Source organism: Salvelinus sp. IW2-2015, linkage group LG36 (genome assembly GCF_002910315.2).
Source record: "Salvelinus sp. IW2-2015 linkage group LG36, ASM291031v2, whole genome shotgun sequence".
In the NCBI taxonomy this organism is placed as follows: domain Eukaryota; kingdom Metazoa; phylum Chordata; class Actinopteri; order Salmoniformes; family Salmonidae; genus Salvelinus; species Salvelinus sp. IW2-2015.
The window spans coordinates 25,951,539-25,967,218 of record NC_036875.1 but is presented as its reverse complement, the minus strand read 5'-3'; the positions used below and the strand labels follow the sequence as shown (position 1 = coordinate 25,967,218).

The 15,680-nt window shown below is 42.1% G+C and overlaps 1 protein-coding gene across 1 annotated transcript; it reads left to right on the top strand.

Annotated features, from left to right (window-relative positions):
* Positions 1-384: 384 nt before the first annotated feature.
* Positions 385-4,607, top strand: LOC111959758 (acyl-CoA-binding protein). Its single transcript, XM_023981553.2, has 4 exons — positions 385-577; positions 3,563-3,680; positions 3,780-3,842; positions 4,066-4,607. Exons 1-4 carry the CDS (start codon positions 569-571, stop codon positions 4,137-4,139), a joined length of 264 nt encoding a protein of 87 aa, XP_023837321.1. The 5' UTR covers positions 385-568; the 3' UTR covers positions 4,140-4,607.
* Positions 4,608-15,680: the final 11,073 nt, after the last annotated feature.

Genomic DNA, 15,680 nt, shown 5'->3' with positions numbered 1-15,680 from the left:
CCGTGCCCTACTGTAGTGGGACCACTACTCGTGCCAATGAATTGAGGGATTTGATTGGTTACCTTCACTTACCCCAACTAACCGAAATGATGCGTGAATGTCATTAGTTAAATCTACCAATGGAATTGAGGGGCGGTATCGCCTTGCACAGTAGCGAAACGCTTAGAGGAACAGATCACTGTGTCGTGAGCAGCATTAGCAACAATAGTCGCCGGTTTGCCTTCAAAATAAAAGTCCCCAATTGAAACTGATGCTAACCGATAACGCTAAACAAGGTTGGAATGTTATATATATATATATATATTCAAAAAAATACAATAATTAGTTAATTTGACACAATCGCACTGTGAATGTATAGACTTCAGAACGTTGGGCACTTTATCCGTTTGCATGTTTCAATGGGTGACTTTTATTTTAAAGGCGAACCACCGATTCCACTATTGTTGCTCACGCTGTTGCTCACGACACACACATTAGGAACGGTCTACTCTCCTTTCCGTTAGTTCTGGGCTGTGGACGCCAGCAGTGTTCTGTGACTGTACTAAGGGCCTTCAAAAGGAATTGAATCATGTCTGAGGTTTGGATCGAATTTGTATTTTGTTTTACATTATATTGTAGCTAGTTGCCATAACATGCATAGGTAGTTGTATTATTTTGATTTCCTGGTCCAAGTGCAGTTTCACTAACATGTCGACTAGGCTTTGTCAGCTAACGGTCAGTTAGCTTGCTAGCTAGAACACAAGTAAAGAGCGTATCGTTTTTGCCAAACTGGAGTTGGCACTTGACACCACTACTTATAGTAACTTAGTTACTAGTTATCCCCGTCGGTCTTGTGGCAATTTTGAATTGAACTTGATTAATGTTATTGCCTTTAAAAAGGCGCAATGCCCATGCTTCAACCCGATGAAACCACCATTTCATTTGTTTGACAGCTCAATATCTAGCAAGCTAATGTCACTGGCAAACCAGAGCGCCAGAGGATTGCCTGGCTTTGGCACTTCTGTCACCCTGCTTGAAGGGTGTGGTGCGGCTTTGACATAGCCCAAGGCACTGATTGTGTGTGGACTTCACACGCGCCTCTGTTGTATATGATTGCTTGCGTAATATCCTGGTGAGAAGAAGCATGTGAAAGTAATTATATCTAACGTTGACTAAAGTTTAGCTTGTTCTTATAGGATGAAGGAAGAAATGTTGCCGTTTTGCGCAACTCTTAATCACATGGTCACTCGAAGGCAAGAAGGCTCGCGCCCGGAACGCAGGGTCATAAACTCCCATTTAATAAACCCATTATTGAACAACTTGCAGAAAAAAAGGCAAGCATCTGTGTTTCTGGTTAGAGGAATGAATATATATATATATTAGTCACGTTATATGTTTACATATACCTAAATTAGGTATATGTATAGGTCCAAGAGGCTTCTAAACAGCTTCTACCCCAAGCCATAAGACTGCAGAACATCTAATCAAATAGCTACCCAGGCTATTTGCATTGCGCCCCCGGTTACTCTGGTTATCTATGCATACTCACTTTAACTTTACCTACATGTACATATTACCTCGACTAACCGGTGCCCTCGCACATTGTACCGGTACCCCCTGTATATAGCCTTGCTATTGTTATTTTACTGCTGCTCTTTAATTATATTCTTTGTAGGTATTTTTTCTTAAAACTGCATTGTTGGTTAAGGGCTTGTAAGTAAGTATTTGATTTGAAAAAAAGTATGCAGTTCCATCAAATTGAAGGTAAAAGCACTGTTGGAGTTGATCACATTTATTTGACCGGTTTGTACTTTGTCCCTTCAGCTTATGCCCTCTGCCACTCACCTGGGGGCATATTCATTACGCCGATTCTGTCGCAAAACATTTCTTAAAACGGAAGCAAACGAAACAGGGCGGGACCTAACTGAATTTGTCAAATAGAAACTCTCGTTTTACGCTGCTTGCTTCCGTTTGGTTCTTAAAACGGTAAATGTTTCCGTAATGAATACCCCTTATAAAAGTTCACAGGTGAGTTGTAGCCAGGGAGATGGATAATATTTTAATCAGTGAGTTTGGCAACCTGATCTCTGTCCTCCTATTGAAGCAGAGGCCAAAGCATATTGGATATCTGTTTAGCTGAGTAGATTAGATTACATTGGTTTTGGCTGTGTCACATTTTTAGTGTGTTGCCTCACACATATTTTAACATTAAAACTCAAGACCGTGGCTGTTTTATTAATTTAAGTTCAGATAATGTGCTTGTTTAGCCATTACCTTCGGGTCAGATTATTTTGTAGGTAGCTGCTACATTCTCATACATAAGCACCTTGCCGGGTTGTCTCCTTCCTTCTCTGCATCGACCTAGACTCAAATGAGCATTATATTTGCATTGATACACAATGCTTTTGTATCTGGCAGGACTAGGACTGTAAATGGTGGGCAATGCAAAGCTTTTTCCCTGGAACTGTTTTGTGGTATAACATTTACAATGTCTGAGTGAGCAGGTGCACAAAGCTAATAGATGCGCACTTTTTTGGAAACTTTTTTTATTTAACCTTTATCTAACTAGGCAAGTTAGTTAAGAACAAATTCTTATTTACAATGACGGCCTGCCACGGCCAAACCCTAACCCGGACGACACTGGGCCAATTGAGCGCCGCCCTATGGGTTTCCCAATCATGGCCGGTTGTGATACAGCCTGGAATCAAACCAGGGTGTGTAGTAACGCCTCTAGCACTGAGATGCAGTGCCTTAGACCGCTGCGCCACTCAGGAACCCCAAAACACTTAATGTGTTGTCTTTTAAAACCTGCCTTTGAGGCTGTACAGATAAGGGTTAGGTCCTTCCCCCAGGTTATTACCTCTACTTGGACTCTGACCAGGGTGATTTGCAATCCAATCTTTCCTCTGGGTGGGTTGCAAAATCAACATCCAGGCCATCTGACACCAAACATTTCAGTGACACTAATAATGGCCAAACTATAAGTGGAGGCAACAGACTGCCTATGTTCCTAGGCTATACAAAAGGAAAAGCAACCAGTGTTTTGTCTCTCTTCCCCCCTGGCACAGTTGGCAGGGTGACACATCCAGTGTGGCATTTTGTAGTGTTGCTCAGCCCACTCAGAGGACCCATTGTACTGCTGGGGGGGCTGTTTTTTTCTTTCTTGGCAGCATAGACCTCCTTTTCAGCAACAATGATTGGTTTCCATACTCAGTAGCTCTGGTTGAGGCCAGTTTCTATGTTCTGCCATTCTGGTCTCCAGTTGCTCACAATGGAATGTCATCATGACTGATGCAGATTTAATACCTGTAGGCTAAGCCAAATAGACCTATATGAGATCAAGGTTCAATGTACGCCAGTGCTAACTCAATTGCTATCCGGTGATTATCTAGCTTAACCTTTTTCTGACATAGATTTGCTGTAAGGTTGCTGGCATTTTGTAATGAGATTGTACAGGAACCTTTCATGTCTAAAGCCATCATATCTCTCCGATTTCACTTGGAAGCAGCCATTTTCAGGTGTAGGCTTTTCTTTCTCTGTTTATCTGACTTTAAATCACATATTTTGCTTCTATCCCACCCAGGCAGACTTTGATAAGGCTGCAGAGGAGGTGAAGCAGCTTAAGGCCAAGCCAGCAGATGCAGAGATGCTCAGGGTTTATGCTCTGTTCAAACAGGCCAAAGTGGGCGATGTCAACACCGGTAAGCCAGCATCCAGTGCTTTGTGATACCCCTCAAGTGTAGATGACTCATTGTATTGAGTATAGTCTGTTGATTGTGTTTTTTACTTTGTTTCTGAAGCTCGTCCTGGGATGCTTGATTTCACTGGGAAAGCCAAGTGGGACGCCTGGGAGAAGGAGAAAGGTGTGTTTCCTGTAGTCCTGCCCACATTTAAACTGTAGAGGGCACTGTTCACCTTAAGTGATTTGTACTCCACAGGGAATCGGATTTAGACAGCTGTGGATCCCTTCAGCTCAATGCATTTACAGTCATAAGTGTACTGGTTGAGCCAGACAATCTTTGAACAGTAACCTGTTATCAGCATGTTTTATGAATGTGTTTTTTCTCTTCCTTGTGCCTCTTACAGGAAAGAGCCAAGATAATGCCAGGAAGGAGTACATTGCCTTGGTAGAGGAGCTTAAAGGGAAGTACGGAGTCTAAGAACTGACTGGGCCGATCGCTGGCAGTGTAGAACCATGACCTCTGTGGTCAGCCCACACCTCGTCCCTGTGAGATGCCTTAAATTCCAGTAGTATGCCCTCTGCTACAACATCTGGGGCAAATGCATATGTAAAATACTTTGTAATTCTAGAGGTGTGCTTAGTTTAGTGGAGTAGCTTGCGGGGTGATTTTAGTTGGCACTTTTTGGACTATTCAACTGGTACAAAACAAGAAATCAAGCCCACCGCATGTATTTTACGTATGTGTTGGACCCAGGTATGTTTGTGACTGTATTGCATGTGAACGCTGAATGCCTATTGTGGACCACCTATGGTCAAGCTGAGAATACAAGACTGACAAGCCGCCGCTACGGACCGAGTCAAGCCGTCCTCCACCAGCAATTTCCTAGTGAATGTTCTCAACTGGTTGTACAGCCCAGGAACTCCATAAAGTCTACATTTGTTTTAACATTTGTTGTCATGCTTGGTTATTTCATGAAATGAGATCTTACTAACTTGTCTGACTCCGCACATTTAAATAAATGTGTATATTCAGTAAATCTAAAACTAAAATCAAGAAGAATACTTTATTGTCCATTTACCACCCTGTTTTGTTGCACCATCTCCTTTGGCCAAATGTCATGAGAAACACTCGTTTCTTGAATAATGCTTCCAACAGCTCCCCAATATCTTTATACTTCTTGTAGGATTGGTTAGCTCTTATCAGTTAACCAATACAGTACCATTAATACCCATAAAACCTAGTGGTCAAACAAGGAAAATTATTCCAATTGTTTTTCCACCATTAAATTTTGCCCAATCGAAAATAACTGCCGAATCGAGGCAAAGGTAAAAATGTCTGGATTAACTAATGTTAGCTAAATGTAGTAATGAATAAATCGTCTACATTTCTTTAAAATTGACAATTCTGAATGTCTTGTATGTTTTAAATTGACACAATACCTGTTATCTAAGGTGTCAGCTAGACATGACATGCAGGAATTTGTAATCTTGCATGATGTCTACTTTAATGCTAATGAGCATTTTCAAAATCAGTAAAAAGAGCCAAATATAAGTCACCTTGTCCTAGAGATTTACACGGTTATCAAAACGTCACGCTAGGGTAAGCTTACACAAAACACAGCCCTTATTTTCAGTGTTTCTAAAATTCGCTAGGTTTTATTGGTATTATGACACCTCCACTGTGGGGCTCTATAACAGTGGTTCACAGGAGGCAAGTTGAACTTTGCACTGCTTTCTCACGGTTTGAGACAACGTTTCCACTCAGAAGAGTGCGTTCATAAAATAATTGGGTAGAAATGGAGTGGGATTGGGAATCTACAATGGCCATATTCTTGCCACGAATATCTCTGTGCACTCATGGAAGGAACATTCTTCCTTCCTGTCTCCTCCTGGCGATAGCAGAGTATCCCGTGACCGGACTTCTAATAACTGTAAAAAACTAAATAAGTCAATTCTGGCTGAATAACTAGGGGAGGGGACTTCTGGAGTTTATTCCAGAAGGAGACTTACATTGTTTTATGAATAATGTTTGTTAATCATACATTACCAGTATAAAGTTGACACACCTACTCATTCAAGTTTTTTTTTAATGTGTACTATTTTCTACATTGTAGAATAATAGTGAAGACAAACAATGAACACATATGGAATCATGTAGTAACCCCAAAAAAGTTTTGAAACAAATAAAAAATATATTTTATATTAACATTTCTCCAAAGTAGCCACCCTTCGCCATGACAGCTTTGCACACTCTTGGTATTCTCTCAACTAGCTTTGAGGTAGTCACCTGGAATGCATTTAATTAACAGTTGTGCCTTGCTAAAAGTTTTTTTATATGTTTTTCCTTCTTAATGCGTTTGAGCAAATCAGTTGTGTTGTGACAAGGTAGGGGTGGTATACAGAAGATAACCCTATTTGTTAAAAGACCAAGTCCATATTATGGCAAGAACAGCTCAAATAAGCAAAGAGAAGTCCATCATTGACTGACCTTAAAGTAATCTGGAAAATGTCAAGGACTTTGAAAGTTTTTTCAAGTAGTAGCAAAAACCATCAAGCACTATGATGAAACTGGCTCTCATGAAGACCGCCACAGGAAGACCCTGAGTTATTTCTGCTGCAGAAGATAAGTTCATTAGAATCACCAGCCTCAGAAATTGCGACCCAAATAAATGCTTCACAGAGTTCAAGTAACAGACACTTCTCAACATCAACTGTTCAGAGGAGACTGCGGGAATCAGGCCTTTGTGGTTGAATTGCTGCAAAGAAACCACTACTAAAGGACACCAATAAGAAGAAGAGACTTGCTTGGGCCAAGAAACACAAGCAATGGATATTAGACCGGTGGAAATCTGTCCTTTGGTCTGATGAGTCCAAATGGGAGATTTTTGGCTCAAACCGCCGTGTCTTTGTGAGACGCAGAGTAGGTGAACGGATGATCTCTGCATGTGTAGTTCCCACCGTGAAGCTTTGAGAAGGAGGTCTGATGGTGTGGGGGTGCTTTGCTGGTGACACCGTCTGTGATTTATTTAGAATTCAAGGCACACAACCAGCATGGCTACCACAGCATTCTGCAGCAATACGCCATCCCATCTGGTTTACACTTAGTCCCACTATAATCTGTTTTTCAACAGGACAATGACCCAACACACCTCCAGGCTGTCTAAGGGCTATTTGACCAAGAAGGAGAGTGATGGAGTGCTGCATCAGATGACCTGGCTTCCACAATCACCTGACCTCCACCCAATTCAGATGGTTTGGGATGAGTTGGACCGCAGAGTGAAGGAAAAGCAGCCAACAAGTGTTCAGCATATGTAGGAACTCCTTCAAGACTGTTGAAAAAGCATTACAGGTGAAGCTGGTTGACAGAATGCCAAGTGTTCAAAGCTGTCATCAAGGCAAAGGGGGTCTACTTTGAAGAATCTAAAATATATTTTGATTTGTTTAATACATGATTCCACGTGTTATTTCATAGCTATGTTATCACTATTATTCCACAATGTAGAAAATAGTAAAGCTATATAAAAACCCTTGAATGAATAGGTGTGTTTACTGGTACTGTACAGCTAAACTTAACTGCCACTGTACTTTCGATATCCTAAGACTCGTTTCGCCGCCGCTTTTGCCTCTCGGTCAAGTGGAGGCTGTTGCAGGGAATACAACACCATGACAACTATTCAGATCAAGTTAAATACTTGGGCAATGCAAATTGTCCGGGTAGCCATTTGATTAGATGTTCAGGAGTCTTATGGCTTGGGGGTAGAGGCTGTTTAAAAGCCTCTTGGATCTAGACTTGGCACTGCGGTATTCTGGTGGCTGGAGTCTGACAATTTTTAGGGACTTCCTCTGACACCGCCTGGTATAGAGGTCCTGGATGGCACGAAGCTTGGCCCCGGTGATGTACTGGGTCGTACGCACTACCCTCTGTAGTCCCTTGCAGTCGGAGAACGAGCAGTTGCCATACCAGGCAGTGATGCAACCTGTCAGGATGCTCTCGATGGTGCAGCTGTAGAACCTTTTGAGGATCTGAGGACCCATCCCAAATATTTTCAGTCTCCTGAGGGGGAATAGGTTTTGTTGTGCCCTCTACACGACTGTCTTTTTTAAATAAATTTTTTAACCCCCTTTTCTCCCCAATTTCGTGGTATCCAATTGTTAGTAATTACTATCTTGTCTCATCGCTACAACTCCCGTACGGGCTCGGGAGAGACGAAGGTCGAAAGCCATGCGTCCTCCGGAACACAACCCAACCAAGCCGCACTGCTTCTTAACACAGCGCGCCTCCAACCCGGAAGCCAGCCGCACCAATGTGTCGGAGGAAACACCGTGCACCTAGCTACCTTGGTTAGCGCGCACTGCGCCCGGCCCGCCACAGGAGTCGCTGGTGCGCGATGAGACAAGGATATCCCTACCGGCCAAACCCTCCCTAACCCGGACGACGCTAGGCCAATTGTGCGTCGCACCACGGACCTCCCGGTCTCGGCCGGCCGCGACAGAGCCTGGGCGCGAACCCAGAGTTTCTGGTGGCACAGCTAGCGCTGCGATGCAGTGCCCTAGACCACTGCGCCACCCGGGAGGCCCTACACGACTGTCTTGGTGTGCTTGGACCATGTTAGTTTGTTGGTGATGTGGACGCCAAGGAACTTGAAGCTCTCAACCTGCTCCACCACAGCCCCATCGATGAGAAATGGGGGCTTGCTTTGTCCTCCTTTTCCTGTAGTCCACAATCATCTCCTTCGTCTTGATCACTTAGAGGGAGAGGTTTTTGTCCTTGCACCACACGGTCCTCCCTATAGGCTGTCTCGTGGTTGTCGGTGATCAGACCTACCACTGTTGTGTCATCGGCAAACTTAATGATGGTGTTGGAGTCGTGCCTGGCCGTGCAGTCATGAGTGAACAGGGAGTACAGGAGGGGATTGAGCATGCACCACTGAGGGGCCCCTGTGTTGAGGATCAGCGTTGGGGATTTGTTACCTACCCTTACCACCTGGGGGCGGCCCGTCAGGAAGTCCAGGATCCAGTTGCAGAGGTAGCTGTTTAGTCCCAGGGTCCTTAGCTTAGTGATGAGCTTTGAAGGCACTATGGTGTTGAACGCTGAGCTTTAGTCATTGAATAGCATTCTCACATAGGTGTTCCTTTTGTCCATGTGTGAAAGGGCAGTGTGGAGTGCAATAGAGATTGCATCATCTGTGGATCTGTTCGGGCGGTATGAAAATTGGAGTGGGTCTAGGGTTTCTGGGATAATGGTGTTGATGTGAGCCATGACCAGCCTTTCAAAGCACTTCATGGCCACAGATGTGAGTGCTACGGGTTGGTAGTCATTTAGGCAGGTTACCTTGGTGTTCTTGGGCACAGGAACTATGGTGGTCTGCTTGAAACATGTTGGTATTACAGACTCGGGACAGGGAGAGGTTGAAAATGTCAGTGAAGACACTTGCCAGTTGGTCAGCGCATGCTCGGAGTAAACGTCCTGGTAATCCGTCTGGCCTTGTGAATGTTGACCTGTTTAAAGGTTTTACATCGGCTGCGGAGAGCGTGATCAAACAGCTGATGCTCTCATGCATGTTTCCGTGTTACTTGCCTCGAAGCGAGCATAGAAGTTATTTAGCTCGTCTGGTAGGCTTGTGTCACTGGGCAGCTCTCGGCTGTGCTTCCCTTTGTAGTCTGTAATAGTTTGCAAGCCCTACCACATCCGACGAGCGTCAGAGCTGGTGTAGTACGATTCGATCTTAGTCCTGTATTGAAGCTTTGCCTTTTTGATGGTTCGTCGGAGGGCATAGTGTGATTTCTCATAAGCTTCCGGGTTAGAGTCCCACTCCTTGAAAGTGCCAGCTCTACCCTTTAGCTCAGTGCGAATGTTGCCTGTAATCCATGGCTTCTAGTTGGGGTATGTACATATAGTCACTGTGGGGATGAAGTCATCGATGCACTTATCGATGAAGCCAGTGACTGATGTGGTGTACTCCTCCTCAATGCCTTCGGAAGAATCCCAGAACGTATATTCTTAAAACAACATAACTTATAAATGCCTCATGAGCTTTGTTCAACTGTCGTTCCTCATCACAACACAAAATATAAGCTTGTTTTACTAATGTTTGTAAACAAAGTAAATGTAAACATGTTAGGAATTTTGTTAATAAATAGTTCAAACAAATTCTAGCTTTAGATAAAACTATAACTAATTGAACTCTGCACGCCTGGTGAAAAGAGATTTGTGTTGTGGGTTATAAAGTAAGCAAAAAGGGTCATTAAACTATGGTTGAACTGACCCAACTTAGCCCTGAGATGTTTAGATAAGGCTGTGGGTAACTTTTTAGGTCTTCCATTATCTTGAGTTGTCTGCTAAAGTGGTAATAAATTATAGTGAGCCTTCAGGATAATTGATTATATTGTGTGTCATGAGTGTGTGCTGTGAAGTTGGAATGAACTTTTGAACCTGTTTTCTATTCGTCAGGACAATGAGACTTATTCTGTAACCTATGACGTCATATCTTGTATATAAACCTGTGTTTATGATCAAATGGCAGCGTGCTCCGAGAATAAACACTATTATCTAATTTTAATAAGACTGTATCCTGTCTATTTTATGTTAATAAGTATCTTACAAATTCTTATAAATAGACAGATTGAATTTAATTAATGAGTATATTAGAGGAATTATTTAATTCCACTAACAAAACACTATATTGTCTCAAAACATGGTTAAAACCATAATCTTGATATGCATGGTCAGTCCTTGCAACCATAGCCCCATCTATGAATTTGAGTGGTTGGATTGATTGATATGTATCAATAATTAATGAGCTTTGAGAATCTTACGAAAAGTACTATAGAATTTTTTATTAAGTCTGGTAAGACTTTTTCCATTTGTTTGTTTATGAGCTTTGTTATTATTCTCACAATTTATTAAACATATGGGTTTGTAATCAGCAGGGGACTCTCCAGATTTTCCTGGTTTTAATATAACTGAGATAACTGTTTGATAGATGGAACTAGGAAGAACTGAATTGAATGACTCGTTGTCATTTGTGTAAATAGTGGCACTACTTTGTCCCAGAATGTTAAATAGGACTCTTTTGTAAAACAACACATTCATTGTGCTTTTCTCCGCACTAATATTTTAACAGTGTCTAATATTTATTTTTGGGTGATCTCTGTTTTTAGTGATTATTTTTTGTCTGCTGATATTTGCTTCTGGGTTGTTAAGTCTAAGATCTTAGACGGGACACAAGCCGACAACATCCGGTGAAATCATAATATTAAACATTCATGACCATACAAGTGTCTTATATAATTTATAAGCTTAACTTCTTGTTAATCTAACTGTGTTGTCAGATTTCAAAAAGGCTTTACGGCGAAAGCGTACCATGCGATTGTCAGAGGACGGCGCCCCACATCAACCTATTTTTCAACCAGCACAGGCTTCACAAAATCACAAATAGCGATTAAATAAATCACTTACTTTTGAAGATTTTCCTCTGTCTGCAATCCCAAGAGTCCCAGCTACAACATGAATGGTCGTTTTGTTAGTAAACTGACTTTTGGGATGTAAAGAAGGATTTTAGTTGGCGCCATCGATTTCAGTAATCCACTCGTTCAACATACAGACAAAGGAGTCCAAAAAGCTACCACTAAACTTCGTCCAAACAAGTCAAAAAACGTTTCTGTTTAACCTTCAGGTACTCTAAAATGTAAATAAACTATAATATTTCATACGGAAAGTAGTATGTTCAATAGGAAAGGAAAATTCGTAACCGCGCGCCCTCTCGCGCCGAAAGACTGATTTTGTCCAGGTGGTCTCCTAACAATAACTACAAATACTTGTTCATTTTTCAAAAAAGAAGCACGAAACATTGAATAAAGTCTGTTGACATCTAGTGGAAGCCATAGGAATTGCAATTTGGGAGATGGATTTACATAGAAACAATAGGTTTCCATAATAAGAGCCTGGGAGCTAAAAACCCCCAATTCTGGTCAGATTTTCACCTGCCATATCAATTCAGTTATAGTCTCAGACATTATTTTAACAGTTTTAGAAACTTCCAAGTGTTTTCTATCCAATGCTACCAATTATATGCATATCCTGGCTTCCTGGCCTGAGTAACAGGCAGTTTACTTTGGGCACGTCAGTCAGGTGGAAATTCAGGAAACTAGACCCTATCCCAGAGAGGTTTTAAGATCCGTCCAACTGTTGTTTAATTCTGTTTTATATAGATTTTCATAAGCTTTTAAAAATGGTAATTAATTGTGTTGTTGTTTCTAGTTAACGCATTTGTATCCATCTTTTAAAATTATCCATCTTTTAAAATTATAACTATTTTAGCGTGTTATTGTTTCGTGAGGTCTGCGAGATGTTAACCAGTATGCCATTAAATAGTATGATTTATTTGAGTTTAACCTGTAGTTGTTGGCTCTGTTCAAAAGTAAAATATGATATTCCTGCTTACGTTCAGAAATTACATTTTTCTTGTTTACCTTTGTTATGGTCTTTTTCTAAAATAGTAATTTTTTTTTTTTTTCTCGAGTAACACTAGTCCAATTAGTCTTTGATTTGTTCCCTCAAATGCCTACGGTCTTATTTCACATGAAAGAATGCACCCAAGGTATTCTACACAGCTGGATCTGGTATTCAAGTTTCTCCTTCTTAATCACCTGATTCAAACTCTGCTGGAGAGCGACATAACCAAGGTTACTGGGTTCAGGACTAAGGGGGTGGCGGTGGGCCTGTGTCACGTGTTGGTTTCCCTGGCCAGTGTGGGAGCCATCTTTGGCCTGGAGTTGCTGGTAATGTCGCAAGTGAGTGAGGGCCTGGACTCGGGAACGGTGGTGGGGCCTGGGGTCGGCTCTGGTGCTGGTAGCGGCTATGCTGTCGGCGGGGGATGTGGTGTTTGTGGCTCTGCTCTGGCAGCACACCTCTCCCTTGGGCTTCACCCTCTGCTTCTGGTGCCAGTTTACCGTAGTGTTTCTGCTCTTCCTCAACGGCAAGTTGGCGCGTCATAGCCATCACATAGCCCTGCAGATGCCTTCAGGAGGCCGCCCGGGGAAATGCTACAGGTGAAGGAGCACAAGTGGATACAGTACTACAGCAGAAGGCATCTTCCAAACACGCAGACATCCCAGGAACAGTGATTTCCTATTGGAATTAGGTTCAGGGTTACGGACTGTAGAACACAGGCGACATCAGGACATCTCTGCTGTCACAGTAGCTGAGATGTAACAGTGTAATTTGGAATGGATCAGCTGTATGTACAGTTCCTCAAGGCCTTGTGCATGTGCATCTTGTTGATAGCACATACTGGGAACTGTAAACACTAACTGCTGCCTGTTCATTTGCAGTCATATAATTTTTCTGTGGAAATAAAACTCTGGATTGTGGAGAATCTCTCTTTTACAACAGAAGCTTTTCTTAGTTGCCAGTGATTGAACAGCCCAGTAACAGATACAGTGGGGCAAAAAAGTATTTAGTCAGCCACCAATTGTGCAAGTTCTCCCACTTAAAAAGATGAGGCCTGTAATTTATCATAGGCACACTTCAACTATGACAGACAAAATGAGAAAAAAAAATCCAGAAAATCATATTGTAGGATTTTTAATGAATTTATTTGCAAATTATGGTGGACAATAAATATTTGGTCAATAACAAAAGTTTCTCAATACTTTGTTATATACCCTTTGTTGGCAATGACAGAGGTCAAACGTTTTCTGTAAGTCTCCACAAGGTTTTCACACACTGTTGCTGGTATTTTGGCCCATTCCTCCATGCAGATCTCCTCTAGAGCAGTGATGTTTTGGAGCTGTTGCTGGGCAACACAGACTTTCAACTCCCTCCAAAGATTTTCTATGGGGTTGAGATCTGGAGACTGGCTAGGCCACTCCAGGACCTTGAAATGCTTCTTACGAAGCCACTCCTTCGTTGCCRGGGCGGTGTGTTTGGGATCATTGTCATGCTGAAAGACCCAGCCACYTTTCATCTTCAATGCCCTTGCTGATGGAAGGAGGTTTTCACTCAAAATCTCACAATACATAGCCCCATTCATTCTTTCCTTTACACGGATCAGTCGTCCTGGTCCCTTTGCAGAAAAACAGCCCCAAAGCATGATGTTTCCACCCCCATGCTTCACAGTAGGTATGGTGTTCTTTGGATGCAACTCAGCATTCTTTGTCCTCCAAACACGACGAGTTGAGTTTTTACCAAAAAGTTCTATTTGTTTCATCTGACCATATGACATTCTCCCAATCTTCTTCTGGATCATCCAAATGCTCTCTAGCAAACTTCAGACYGGCCTGGACATGTACTGGCTTAAGCAGGGGGACACGTCTGGCACTGCAGGATTTGAGTCCCTGGCGGCGTAGTGTGTTACTGATGGTAGGCTTTGTTACTTTGGTCCCAGCTCTCTGCAGGTCATTCACTAGGTCCCCCCGTGTGGTTCTGGGATTTTTGCTCACCGTTCTTGTGATCATTTTGACCCCACGGGGTGAGCTCTTGCGTGGAGCCCCAGATCGAGGGAGATTATCAGTGGTCTTGTATGTCTTCCATTTCCTAATAATTGCTCCCACAGTTGATTTCTTCAAACCAAGCTGCTTACCTATTGCAGATTCAGTCTTCCCAGCCTGGTGCAGGTCTACAATTTTGTTTCTGATGTCCTTTGACAGCTCTTTGGTCTTGGCCATAGTGGAGTTTGGAGTGTGACTGTTTGAGGTTGTGGACAGGGGGCTTTTATACTGATAACAAGTTCAAACAGGTGCCATTAATACAGGTAACGAGTGGAGGACAGAGGAGCCTCTTAAAGAAGAAGTTACAGGTCTGTGAGCGCCAGAAATCTTGCTTGTTTGTAGGTGACCAAATACTTCTTTTCCAAATTACAGGCCTCTCTCATCTTTTTAAGTGGGAGAACTTGCACAATTGGTGGCTGACTAAATACTTTTTTGCCCCACTGTAGATGTTTTATAAACTTTTAAGAGTTTATTTTCTCATTTCTATCAAGTCGTACCATCATTGTGCCTGTGTGAAGCAACACACAACTTATTTTATTTATAAAATAATTTTGACAGGGAGTCATGCTGAGACCAACGCTCTCTTTTATACACATATACAGTATAAACAAATATTCACATCAATACATTCATGCAAAACACGATCATAAAAAATATTTAAAATTCTGAAGTAAAATCTATCGCCACCTGACGCGATCATGCAGGTTAATAAAATACCAAAATCAACTGTGAATCAATTATATTAATTGAGGTCGAAACATTCATGGACATTTCGCTAGCTAGCTAGTTTATATTGGGAGGTGAACATTGGGTTGATATTTTACCTTACATGCATATGGTCCTCTTTTTAGCTGGTTCTTTGTAGAATTGTGACCCGGCGTCATACAAAATTGTGTCTCCACGCCCGACTATTAATCCACAGATAAGAAGAGAAACCTAGTTAGTTATCATTCATTCATCTCTCCTCGTTTGTCTTTCATGCATCCACGTGTGTTTGTCTCTTCCTGATATCCAATAAGGAGGGGACTTTTAGCGCGTAGAGCGTAAAATAGAACCAAGTTATGTTTTAGCGCATGGCTACGCAGACGCTTGTTCACGCGCACGAGTGGTGGGTTAAAATTGTTGAATAACGTATTTTGCAATGTTCGCGCACGCAACGTGGCCTGTGTGGCGAAGGGATCGCCAGATTTAGCCATCGCTGAGACTGGTTCTGTTATCTCATACGTCTGTAAATTAACAATGACGCAAGGTACGGCGGTTGTTTTTGCAGGAGGGCTTTACAATAAAAAATAGTGTAACTAACATAAAACATGGTTAAATTGATTCTAGGAACTGCTAATTACACATTCACACAAATTTCTTTAAACTTTACAACAGCTCTTGTTTTCACGGTTAAACATCAACATATCTTTTGTAACACTTGGAAAATACATGAAAGAAAGTCATCATTGAGTAAATAAAATTAAGCATGTGCAATGGTCCTTTAGAATCCCTGGTCATATGTACTATTTTACAGGCACACGTTTCT